This window comes from Lathyrus oleraceus, chromosome 6 (genome assembly GCF_024323335.1).
Source record: "Lathyrus oleraceus cultivar Zhongwan6 chromosome 6, CAAS_Psat_ZW6_1.0, whole genome shotgun sequence".
Taxonomy (NCBI): domain Eukaryota; kingdom Viridiplantae; phylum Streptophyta; class Magnoliopsida; order Fabales; family Fabaceae; genus Lathyrus; species Lathyrus oleraceus.
In genome coordinates this window covers 28,463,853-28,477,098 of record NC_066584.1, presented here as the reverse complement: position 1 = coordinate 28,477,098, position 13,246 = coordinate 28,463,853, and the positions used below count along the sequence as shown (strand labels likewise).

At 34.0% G+C, this 13,246-nt stretch overlaps 2 protein-coding genes across 2 annotated transcripts; both read right to left on the bottom strand.

Moving 5' to 3' along the window:
* Nucleotides 1-3,311: 3,311 nt before the first annotated feature.
* LOC127093815 (uncharacterized) lies at nucleotides 3,312-4,850 on the bottom strand. Its single transcript, XM_051032717.1, has one exon. It carries the CDS (start codon nucleotides 4,848-4,850, stop codon nucleotides 3,312-3,314), a length of 1,539 nt encoding a protein of 512 aa, XP_050888674.1.
* Nucleotides 4,851-5,206: 356 nt separating this feature from the next.
* Nucleotides 5,207-13,096, bottom strand: LOC127093814 (uncharacterized). Its single transcript, XM_051032716.1, has 3 exons — nucleotides 12,943-13,096; nucleotides 5,765-5,834; nucleotides 5,207-5,519 (listed from the first exon to the last, which is right to left on the bottom strand). Exons 1-3 carry the CDS (start codon nucleotides 13,094-13,096, stop codon nucleotides 5,207-5,209), a joined length of 537 nt encoding a protein of 178 aa, XP_050888673.1.
* Nucleotides 13,097-13,246: the final 150 nt, after the last annotated feature.

The following is a 13,246-nucleotide window of genomic DNA, read 5'->3' as shown; positions in this document are numbered from 1 at the left end:
TACAATCTTAAAGTGCTTTTGACGGGTGTATCTTGTAAGAAAGAACTTGAATATTTTATAAAGCCTTAGAACCCCTCTTCCTTTACAAAACTAAGAGATGTGAGACTTTCTCAACATGTATATTTTCAATCAACCCCAAAAAATCTTTATCTTGATTGAAAATAATACATCAACTTTTATTGTCTTCAGCAACAATCATACTTCACCATAAAGAGTATAGCCACTTGAAGCTACACCACTCCAAAAATCTTCACATTGTCCTCACCGACAATCATAATTTAAAAATCATCATACTCCACCTAAAGTAGAGTATACTTCACTTGAAATTAAACCATTTCAAGGATTTTCACGTGTCGAAAATTAGGTTAAAAACTTATGTTGTAACTTCCATATTGGTAGGAAGTTATTCAATCATCTACATAATATCACAATACACCTTGTGTAATCCTGATTGTATCAACACATCTTTGACATGAACTTTCCACAAGTCAAAAACAATCTTTCCATCAATTTTCTCTATCCCAAACTACATAACGAAACTTGTGACTGCAACTCAACAACTCTCTCACACCACCACCCTTCTTTTATGATGTGGAAGATAAAACAAAGCTGCAACCACAAAGCATACTAAGAACTCAAATACCCAGATCGAACCAAAAGCTTTAATACCAATTATTGGGAAAAAAACAAACGCATATAGAAAATAAAATAACACAATCACAACACAAGGATATATCATGGTAACTCTAAAATTGGAGAAAAACTACGGTCGTTGTCAAATGACAACTAAAGAATAACACTATGTAAAAATTGTTGCAACACATAGTTTACCTTTAACCACCCCCAGACCCTCCAAATCAAATATTTAACTACATCTCACACCACTCTAACACAAGATTATAAAAGACAAAAGAAAGACAAATACAAGCTTAAAGTACTTTTGATTGGTGTATCTTGTAACAAAGAACTTGAATCCTTTATATAACCTTAAACTCCCCCTTCCTTTATAAAACTAAGCAAATTGAGACTTCTTCAACGTGTATATTTTCAATCGATCCCAAATAGTTAAGAGAGTGAATAAATAAAAAACTTCATAAGCAAATTCACACTCAATATGACTTGCAACATATTAAAGTATATGTTTGGAATGAAACAATATCATCTTTAAGGGGTAGATATCAAATATGTGATTGGTACGTTAATAGTGAGGGTAGAAAAAGTTTCATAGTTTTTTGAATAAGTATAATTGTCGACTACAATATCTTCAACTTATATGACTTTATTCTTATTCTATTGTAATAGATTTTAAGTACATATTTATATATTGTAATGGTCAAAAAGTACAGGTGTGCGTAATTTTCCTGCAAAGACATGGGGACTTAAAGGCCCTTAGTGGGTTTATAATAATTTATATGGTAAAGGCTTACCCACGACGGCGAGAAGTCATGTATGGTGGTGTTTTGTAGTTGTTTTAGGAGTATTGCTCATGTGAGGTGAGAGGCTCTTTTATGGGGGGGGTTCTGTTTAAGTGTTATGCTTAGAAAGTAATGGCTTGTCCCTTTTCTCCTCTTAGGGAGAAGTATTTATAAAGGTCTTTTGGCCTAGGGTTTAGAGTTAGTATGAGGTTATGCTCTATCTCTATGAAATACTAAGTCTCCATAAAATCACGAAGGAAGTAGCTTCCCCTTTGACTAACTCTTTGGATTACGTATCTTAACCTAAGTCCAATATGGACCCCCTTCCCCTATTTGGGCTAACAAGTGATAGCCTTTGGGATACCACTTTTGGGCCAGCAGGTGCTAGACTACGGAACAACCATTTTGGCCTAGCAAGTGCTAGCCCGTGGGGGACTAAGTACTAGCCTCGGAGGACTCGCCCCTTCTTTGGGATCACAGGTTCTAGCAATTGGGCGAACACTGTTGGGTTAACATGTGCTAGTCTGTGGGAGACCACTTTTGGACTAGCAGGTGCTAGCCCGTGGGAGACTAAGTACTAGCCCCGAAGGGCTCACCCCTTCCTTGGGATCACATGTGTTATCCATTGGACGAACACTGTTGGGCTAACATGTGCTAGCATGTGGGCGACCATTTTTAGACTAGTAGGTGTTAATCCGTGGACAACCATGTATTAGGGCTCGGCCCTTCTTTAAGTTAATAAGTGCTAGCCCCTGGGAGACTATTGTTGGGCTAACACGTGCTAGCCCGTGGGCGACCATGTGCCAACCCTGTTCTTTGGGCTCTAGCCTTTATTTAAGTGCTAGCCTCTTTTTAGTACCCCTTTTTAGATCCAAGAAAATATAACACTACATATTCTGATAAATAAAATCTCTCTCTCTCTCTCTCTCAATATATATATATATATATATATATATATATATATATATATATATATATATATATATATATATTCAGGATCAAATGACACTAAGGTGTCAAACTTAGTAACATAACACTTTCGATAACTCTTTACCACATATCTGCATAACAAAATCTATCGTTGAATTGAAATGTATTATCATATAGATCAACTCTATAAAATTTAGCATCAATCGAAAATATTTTGATATGTTAAATAGAATGATTAAAACTAACAGTTTTGTTAAAGTTTTGTAAACCGTTAATTTTTATATATCTCGTTGGCTTATCAAATGATTTTGGATTGATGTTGAATTTTATAGAGATGATTTATATGATAATAACTTTCAACCAATGATGAATTTTGTTATATGGATATTTGGTAAAAAGTTATCAAAGGTGTTATGTTATTAATTTGACATCTTATTGTCATTTGATTCCGATATATATATATATATATATATATATATATATATATATATATAATATATATATATATATATATATATATATATATATATATATATATATATATATATATATATATATATATATATATATATATATATATATATATATATATATATATATATATATATATATATAGGACCGATCCAATCAATTCAGAGGCCCTGTTCTAATTTTAAAAATGGGCATATATATATATATATATATATATATATATATATATATATATATATATATATATATATATATATATAATTTTAATGATTAAAAAATGACAAACAAAAGATAAAATTATATATTAACCAAATGAAGTACCAAAAAGTTCAAAGGTATTGTTTAAACTACTAACATCATTTCTTACAACTTAAATCATCTAACTACATAAAAAGAGCCTTCATACGAACACTTTTTGAAGCAAAATCGTCAACTAAGTCTTCATATTTTATTGTCTCCAAAATATCATTTTCAATATCTATTAATGTCAATCCATTAAGCCTTTCTTGTGACATGGTAGACCGCAAGTAAGTCTTTAACAACTTCAATTTTGAAAAAACTTCTTTCTACAGAAGCAACTGTCACAGGAATAGTCAATAAAATTCTATATGCAATAACTGTATTAGGAAAACAATCCAAGCCTTTTAAAAATAATAATATATCACTAAGTCTTATGGTTTCTTCAGGCAACATTTCTATTAGTAACTTCAACTCTGGAAAAAATTCATTCCCATCAATATCAGATTGCTCATTATGTTTCAATGTCTGCTCAAAGTTAGTACAACAAGACTTCAAAGTTGTATCATCTAATGATTGTAACTTGTGAGAAGTAAACAAGAAACCAAAACTACTTTCATACTCTTGGTATTGCTCAAACCTCTTATTAAGAGAAACAACAGCTTGATCAACAAGGTAAAGAAAATAATTAACCATGAATGATTCTTCTTCTGATAGCTCGACTGATGGGATATTCAAATTCTCATCAAATTGTCTTTTTCTTTTAATTATACGCCTTTGAGGAAATATTGGGGCAATATTCAATTCCACCGCAATTTCCTTAGCGTTAATCAATACCTTATAAAAACCTGTTTCTCTATATCCCTCAAAATACGAAATCAACCCCTTAATTTTTTGCATAGCAACATCAATAAGCATATCATTTTCCCGTAAAAGTTTGCTAACAGAATTAATTGCAGATAATATTTCAAACCAAATAATTATAGCCACCAAAAACTCAAAATCACCAAGCTCATTTGTTGCTAAGGATTTAGCTTCATTTTGTATTTTAGGATCAAGATCATTTTCTGACACTTCAAGCAAAGCTTCTGTAAATTCTAACATTTGAGTTCTTATAGCTTTGACACTTTCTACACGACTCTCCCAACAAGTGGATGACAATGATTTTGGAGTCAACCCTTTTACATTATCTTTCAAAATTTGCCATCTCTTAGTAGAATTGGAAAAAATTGTATAAATGCGTTGAACAACTCCAAAAAAATTCCTAGCTTTAATACAAGAGTTAGCCATATCACACAATGTCAAATTAAGACTATGACAACCACAAGGAGTATAAAAGGCTCTCGGATTTATGTCTAAAAATATCTTTTGCACACCTTGGTGTTTTCCTTTCATGTTGGACCCATTATCATAACCTTTCCCTCTCACGTCAAATAGGTCGAGACCAAGTTCTTTCAATTCATTTTGTAAAACATCAAAAAGCCCCTGACCACTTGTATCATTCACATTCAAAAATCCTAAAAATGATTCCTCAATACTAACAGAAGCTGAAGAAATATCCACATATCTTATTATCAAAGACATCTGCTCTTGGTGACTAACATCAGGAGTACAATCAAGTATCACTAAAAAATACTTTGCCTGTTTGATTTTTCTAATGATTTCAATTTTAATCGCAGAACCAAGCAATGAAATTAACTCATTTTGTATGTTATGCCCAAGATAATGAATATGAACTTTTTGAGTTGTAACACGTCTAACATGTTCTTGGATGATTGAGTCAAATTCAGCTAACATTTCAGATCTTCCTATAATTTCTCCTTAGAACCACGAAAGGCTAAATTATGTTTAGCAAGAAATTTCACTATTGAAATAACTCTTTTTAAAACATTTTTCCAGTGATCATTTTCTTTCTCAATTAATCTTTGAGTTGTTTTATCAATAGTTTGAAATTTTTGCATTCTTTTGCAATACTCATACCAAGTAGTCATATTTTTAACATGTTACATGCCTAACTCGTGCTCTTTAATTCTTTCACCAACATGTACCCAATCACTATAACCCTCATTTGCTAATTGTCCCCTAACAATCCCATTTTTAAAAACTTTACAACAAAAACAAAATACTCTATCAAGCTCTTTCGAATAAACAAGCTAATCTCTATCACACACCTCTCCATTTGCTAAAGCTCTAGTATACAAATTAGCCGTAAAACGTCTATTCAAACTATCTCTAGGACCCTTCACAATAGAATTATCTCTTTTAGGACCTTTCACAACTAATAAATCAATCAGTTTAGGTTGAAGACGATCCCAATTTCTTGGATCAAATATATCATAATCAACATTATCATCATCATCATCATCGACATCATCATCATTATTAACTTCATCAACAATTGGCACACTATCAAGATTATCATTTTCAATGGGCACACTATTAAGATTATCATTTTCAATGGGCACACTATCAAGATTATCATTTTCAATAGGCACACTATCAAGATTATCATTTTCAATAGGCAAACTATCAATATTATCAACATAACGACTTTCATTTAAAACTTGTGGTTCTTTGATTAAAAATTTATCAAGAGCTCCTACTTGAGATTGAATTAACTCTTCAATTTTTTTCTTTTTCTTACGTTTATCATTTCCACATTCAAATTTTCTATTCTTAGGAGGCATCTTAGGAGGCATAATAAGAAAAACCTGAAATTTCTCACAATGTCTTTTGTGTCCGTCGATGATCTACTAATTATCCTGTTGTGAAATTGTGTTCCTACATCAATAATAAAAAAAAACAATTATATTAAATAAAAGAAATTATAAATTAATCATCAAAAAATATTAATAATTAAATCATGGAAAAAAGTCTTTAATTAATATTCAATTATATTTTATTATGTTGTGTTCTTCTCTAATATAGTACCATAAAAAATTAATAATTATAAATTAAAAGCAAATAATAAATTAATAGTAAGAAAATAAATTACATTTAATTAAATAAATTATAAATTAATCATAAAAAATATCAATACTAATACATATTAATTTTGCTTTGAAAGATTCTAAATTGCAATTTGGTCTTATGAGAAAAAGTAGGTATAAAAATCGTCACCAACACCAACAATATTCTTGTGTTTGTATTTTGATACTATTGAGTAGTATATACAGTATACTAGTATCCCATTTCACCCTAAAATTTTATTTATTTATATATTATAAATTTATAATTTTATAAAGAACACAAGTTACCCTCATTTCCATCCTAAAATCTAAAATCTAAAATTTAAAATCAATATTGATACAGGAACTAAAATAGGATTTCACCCTAAAATTTAAAATAAATCTAAAATTACTATTTTTTCTACATTCAAAATCAAATAATCACAATAAAAATAAATGGAAAGTAACTAATTGAATAAACTAACCTAATAAAAGAGAGGATTGAAAAAGAAAAATAAGATTTTTTTTTCTGGTTTCAAACAGCTCTAACAGAGAAAGAGAGAAGAGAATAACGTTTGAGAGGAGAGAGAAGTAAGAACGTGTGAGAAAAGAGAAAAAAACGTTTGGTTTCCAAAATATCATATTTTCAGCATTTAATATTTTATTTATTATATTCACTAATAATAGTTAATTTGATGCCCCACAAAAAGTGAGGCTATGTGCTACTGCACAGCTTGCACAAAAAAAGAACCGGTTACACACACACACACATATATATATATATATATATATATATATATATATATATATATATATATATATATATATATATATATATATATATATATATATATATAATATATATATATATATATATATATATATATATATATATATATATATATATGATTATTTTTTATGGCATATGCATGTGACAAGGGACCATCAAGAGCAAATAATTTCTGAAGGATGTATGTCATTAAATTCAACACCCAATAATGAATACTTTTTAAATTCTGCCATTTGAATATTGTTTGTCACTAGTATTTCTTTGGTGATATGGAAACCCTCATAGTATTGTCTTCAACCATATCTCTTAATTCATTGTGGTTCACTCCAACAAAATTAAATAATCAGCGACATGAATGAAATTGATATAGTTATATTTTATCAAATTAAAAAAGTTGCAACATCCCAATTCTACAATAAACAACTCACTTTAAATTTAAAAAGTAAAATAAGCAAGTGTTTGCATCATGGTCTTTTATATATACATTTGTAGATTCTATTTCTAGATCCACAACCTCATAAATTGGTAGATCCTTTTGTTGGGGGATGCGATTTGTGGAACGTTTTGTTAAGCAATGCAAGATGGACACTTGGTCTCATCATGAGTGAAGTTGAGGTGGGTGTGGCCATATAATTAATTCCTATATTCTTATTATATATGTTTGATGATTGATCTTGGTGTCGTGGGGATCATAACGTGATTTCGTAGTTCACATTGTTAATTAATATTTTAAAATAGCTTAGTATGAGGTGATTTTGAACAAGGAAGGAAGCCTCACTTAATTGCTTGAGACAAAGTTTGTAATACTAAACAATTGGTGGGTTGGGATTGAGAAAAATAGAGGAAGTTGCTTTTACAACTACAATGAAGGTAAACTTGAGTTTTTCTTTTTTATCAAGAGGAAAATACAAATAAGTGGAAATGATTAAACTATTGGTTGCCTAAACACCGCATGATATATGCAAGTAAGATAATTTGTTTTCTAAGTAATGAAATTATATGAGTACAAGAGTAGTCTCTCCATTTACAATATAATTACCACGATTACATCAAGTTAAGAGAGTCAAGGATTCATACACCAATTGTAAAACAAATCCTTGTCACAACAATTTAGTTGACTTCCTCAAGTCTAGATCCAACCGATGATCTTCTTAAAGTTGTATCTTTAAGTTGTCCCCGCTTTTGATAATGTATTTTTCTTATGTTTCAGAGAACCAGATAATGTTATCTTCGAACTCGTCTCTTAGCTTAATCTCACAAAGAATAATCGGTAACTCTTCTTCCAATAGAAAGGAATCTTCATTTCCAGACAAACATCATTCTATTCACGTTGTTAAGTATATGTCTCTAAGTTAATTTAACTATATGATTAAAGCCCACATAAATCTCCAAAAAGTTTGAACATAACTGAGTCCCTGCCACAAGCTATAAAAGAGGAGGAAGATTGCAAGAATAAGTCATCAATATTCAGCCTTATCAATTTATTTTTGAAGAGATTAATGCACAAGTCTGAAATCCGCTCAAAGAAGTGTCTTAATACACCAAAGGTTCTTCCAAAACCCATCCCCCATTATAATGACATCATCGGCAAATTGGAGCAATTGGAAATCCAATTGATTGTTAACCTTATAGCCTTGGAACTCTCCTATGTAAACAACCTTTGACATCATGCCTGATATATCCTTATCTACCAAACAAAAAAGGAAGGGGGAGTGGGTCCCCTTGCCTAAGCCCCTTGCACATCTTGAAATCTTTTGTTGGGCTTCCATTGACCAACAATGATAAATTATTATGGTATATACAAGCATCAATCCACCTTATCCACTTTTCACTAAAACCAGTCCTACCTAGCATGTACTTCATAAAGACCTAATTGACATCATCATATGCTTTTTCATGAAAATCCAAAACTCCATCTAGAATCTGTATTCCAGACACGAAAGCAGTTTGACCCTTAGAAACTAGTTACCTATCATCTTTTTGAGCCTATTTTCCAGTAGCTTTGATAAAACTTTGTAAAGAATACCCACCAAACTAATGGGTATGAAATCACCTAGTTTCTCAAGGTTATCTAGCTTATGAACTAGATATGAGGAAGAACCCACATCTTTAACGAGTCGATATTCAAAGTACTATATTATCCAATTAATCAACACACTCGTTTCCTTCTCATAATGTATGATTAAAGGAGACCACTCATGAAAGAAAAGTGAACTTCCTAATGTGTGAGAGATAGAGGGTAAAATTGCATGGGATGAAAGTCATTCTACATAGTGTCAACAATTAAATCTAAAGCTTCTTGAGAGTGAGATTCCATGATCATGGATCTATATCCAATATATCAAGCCAATTGAGGATCTATCCAAATATTAGACAGTTCTGCCAATAGATTATAAGTTCTTCTACAATATCAAAAAAGTCATAAATCCAATTAACTCCATCATTTCTCAAAAGACCTCCAAAATGGAATTTCCGAGATTACCAAAAGAAGAACCACCCACGTTAACTTTAATAATGCCTTCAGGGGGATCCCAACGAACATGACAAATTATATGATGCTTATTTGTTATACCAAAGACTTAAACCATAGAGGAATGATACATTGATATACGATCAAATATCAAAACAAGTTATTATGAATATAATGTATGCTTCAGTAGTAGAATATGGTGTTTTAACAAACTATGATAATTGTGTATCCAAGAATACAAGATCACGAAGACAAGGATTTGAAACACTTGATGATTATGTAGTGTTATATTTGTGAGAGTCCCAAACGGGGGGTGACTCCAGAATTCCCTCCTAGCGGGCTATCACTCGGGTGGTATCCTTAGAGAACGTGGGGTCTCGTCCTTGGGGAAAGTGAGGTGTATAATATCATTATCTTCTATTAGTCATATGAGAAGTTATCATATCACGACTCCTTAGAAAGTAGGTAGTCAATAGTCTCCCCTAGCTATGGGGAGTAGATACTGCCTACAAGGGTTTCCTAAACCCTAGGCCAAAAAGACACCTATATATACTTCTCCCTTAATGGGAGATGGGACATGTCATAACTTACACATAACACCCAAAGCACAACGCTTATAAACAAAATCTTTCACCTCGTGTGAGCAAGTCCTCTAAAACCATTGTAACATCACCATACATAGCTTTTCGCCGCAGTGGGCAAGCTCTAACCACCCCACAATCGTTATACACCAACTAAGGCCTATGGGTATCCCTTATCATACATTTCCAGCAAGAATCTAACCCCAATAAAAGATGAAAATGCTGGACCCCCAACCTCTCTCGGAAGAAATATGGGAGGAGCCTGTCCGTGAAGGATTCAAACCTCCCTCTTTGGACATGTTTGATGGGAGCAAAAATTCTTATGAGCATGTCACCTCCATCAAAATTCAGATGGACATCTTTGAAGCGCCTGACTCCCTGAAGTGCAAAATGATGTCCGAAGCCTTTAAGAATGCAGCCTTACGATGGCACATGGATTTTTTCCGAGCTTCTATAACCAGCTATCAAGAGTTGGTAGGAAAACTTGTACATCAGTTTGCAGCCAGCCGTCATAAGAAGATGTCAACCACTAGCATGTTCAACATGCGACATGGTCCATCAGAGTGTCTAAGGGACTATCTCGCCTAATTCAACGAATCTTTCATCAAACTTGTCCCTCCAAACCAAGAGATGTTTGTGGGGGTGTTCTAGAATAGTCTCAAGGTGGGACACTTTAATGAACCTCTCACCCAAAAACAAGTGATTTCGTTAGCAGAAGTGGTTACCAGGGAGGAATGCTACATAAAAGGCGAGGAAAACAACAATGAGAAGAAGGTGCGAGATGTCATATAATGTATTCCCAATGCCGAAGGTTCACTCCACCATAGGAAAAGTAATTATACCTCTCCCATCAAAGACAAAAGTGTGTTTAAGAGAGTAGGTGAGGTGGCGGGGAGCTTCATGCCTCTGAACACTCGCTGTAAAAAAATCTGGCACGAGGTTTTTCACTTGCACAATATCTCTACGCCTCCAGCTCCGAAGGCAGATGGAATTGGTCATGAACCAGGCAGGTGGTTCCAGTTCCACAGAATCAAAGGGCATCACACCAATGACTTTTACCAACTCAAGAAAGAGGTCGAAAAGTTGATCTAAGTGGGACACCTCAAGAAATATGCCAATGGTGATTCCTCATGTGGACCAGACAAATCCAATTCTCACAGGCAAGATGACACAAGGAGTCCTAGGCCCGCCAAGGCGAAGGAAACATCCTAAGGCGAGGGCAGCAAAGGCGTATGCCATATGCTCAACACCATTTAAAGAGGATTCACAAGGGTCGGGGATACTAGTTCTGCCCGTAGAATGTGCACTTTCCAGATTCTTAATGTAGAAGACCTCTACAGTGTTGAAGACAAAGGTGAGTCAAAGATTCCCGAAGTAACAAGCTCCTTCTATGAGAATGATGCAATTGTTATCCACCCCCACAATGATAGCCCCATTATAATTATAGTTAGGTTTGATGAATGGGAGATCAAGAGAGTTCCCGTAGACCACTGAAATTTTGCACATACCTATATCAGGATGCGTTTGAATGAATCCACCTCGACCTAGAGAATTTAAAACCCTTCAAAGGATCGCTAGTTGCATTCTATAGGGAACATGTGCAAGTGAATGACTGTATCACATTGAAGACCATTTTTGGAGAGCATGATCAAACCCGAGAAATTAAGGTCAGGTACTTGGTTATTGATGCACCTCTTCTTACAATATGATTAAGGTGGCCAAATTTTAATTAGTTGGATGCCGCCATGTCCATTATGTATTTGTGTATAAAGTACCCGCTCCCTAGAGAAAGAGTTGGAATCGTCCAAGGAGATCATGAAATTTTCAGGAAGTGCTATATTGGGAGCCTCAAGTTGAAAAAGGTCCGTACTCTAGGCACGAACACCAGGAAGCGAAACTTAAGAGTAAGGTCACTAAGAGAAGCTTTTAAAGTCGAGAAGGTTCCCCTCTAGCCAATGAAGAAATTGAGGATTGAAATCCTAGGGGTAATTCACCATGGGGTTACTCTTTTTATTGTATCTTGATTGTTTTCTTTATTTTTAATCATTTGTTCAGATGATTTTTTAGGCGAGTATTGAATTTCTTTCGCATGTAAAAACATATTATTTGGGTGCACTATTTTCCCTATGTACCTTGTAGGGGGCGAGGGCTTTTAATAAGACCCCTTGTTTTTTTTTATTCTGAAGAATTTCCCTTACTACCTTTTAGCAGGAGACGTGAGGGTTTTGGAGAAGATTTCCCTTATAGGCGACCAAATTGTTGGACCCCTAAAATGGGATCCTTGCCACCATTAGTGGTAATTGAAATGCTGGATCGATAAAGTCGGATCCTTGCCTCCCTTGGTGTAAACATAAATGTTGGGTCCCTAAATTATGATCCTTGTCGCCCTTAGTGGAAATTAAAATGTTGGATCCTAAAAATGGGATCCTTATCACCCTTAGTGGCAACAGAAATGATGAATCCCTAAAGTGGGACCCTTGTCTCCCCTTGTGGTAGTTGAGATACGGGCCCCATAAGTGGGAGCCTCTCCTCCCTTAGTGGAGACCGGATTTCCGGAACCCTAGGTAGGATCCTTGTCGCCCTTTGGGGGTATCAAATCACTAAACTCCCATAAGAGATCCTTATTATTCCCTTCGAAGGGGAAGCAACAGGTATACCCTCAAATCAAGGGATGTAAAACAATCATACACAAATGGCATGGAGAAAAATAGTGGTAAAAAGTAAGTAGTATAAAAGACGCCCAAAGGGTGTCATTGTTTTAACGATTACAAAACCTCGAATGAATAAATAAATATGATAAAAGGCCACTATGGGCCAAGAAAATTCAACCATTAACTCTCCTCCTAGTCTGCCATTTTCCTGGCGATGTCATTCAGACAAGGGGCTTGAGACTCATTTCCTTCCATCGCCACACATTTTGTGTCATTAGAGGGAGCTGAACCTTTAGGTTTTGAAAGGGTCACCACATATTCATCAACTAACTAGAAATCTTGGACGACTTTAAGGAAGTTCAATTTTCTCAAATCCAACTCGGGATAGATGAGGGAAACATGCTCTTTTGCCCGCTTAAAGTAAATACCATGGGTCGACACCAGCTCACCAGTAAGCTCTAACACTTCCCCATCTAGCTCCTTTTTATAGGCGAGGGCGGCGTCGATAGACTTCTGTAGGGATTTCTCCTTAGTAGGAATTTTTGCAGCCTTGCATTCCACATCTGCCAGCTTTTTCTCCCAGGTCTCCTTAACTTTTTGCATGGCCTTAGCAACCTATGGCTCTCATTATAACTACCCACATACTTCTGGAGCTTTGCCTCCATATCCTTCTCAACCTTATCCCTTTTATCTTGATCAACATCCTCCAACATCAACGCTCTCAACATAAGGTTATCCTTCATGCTTACAATT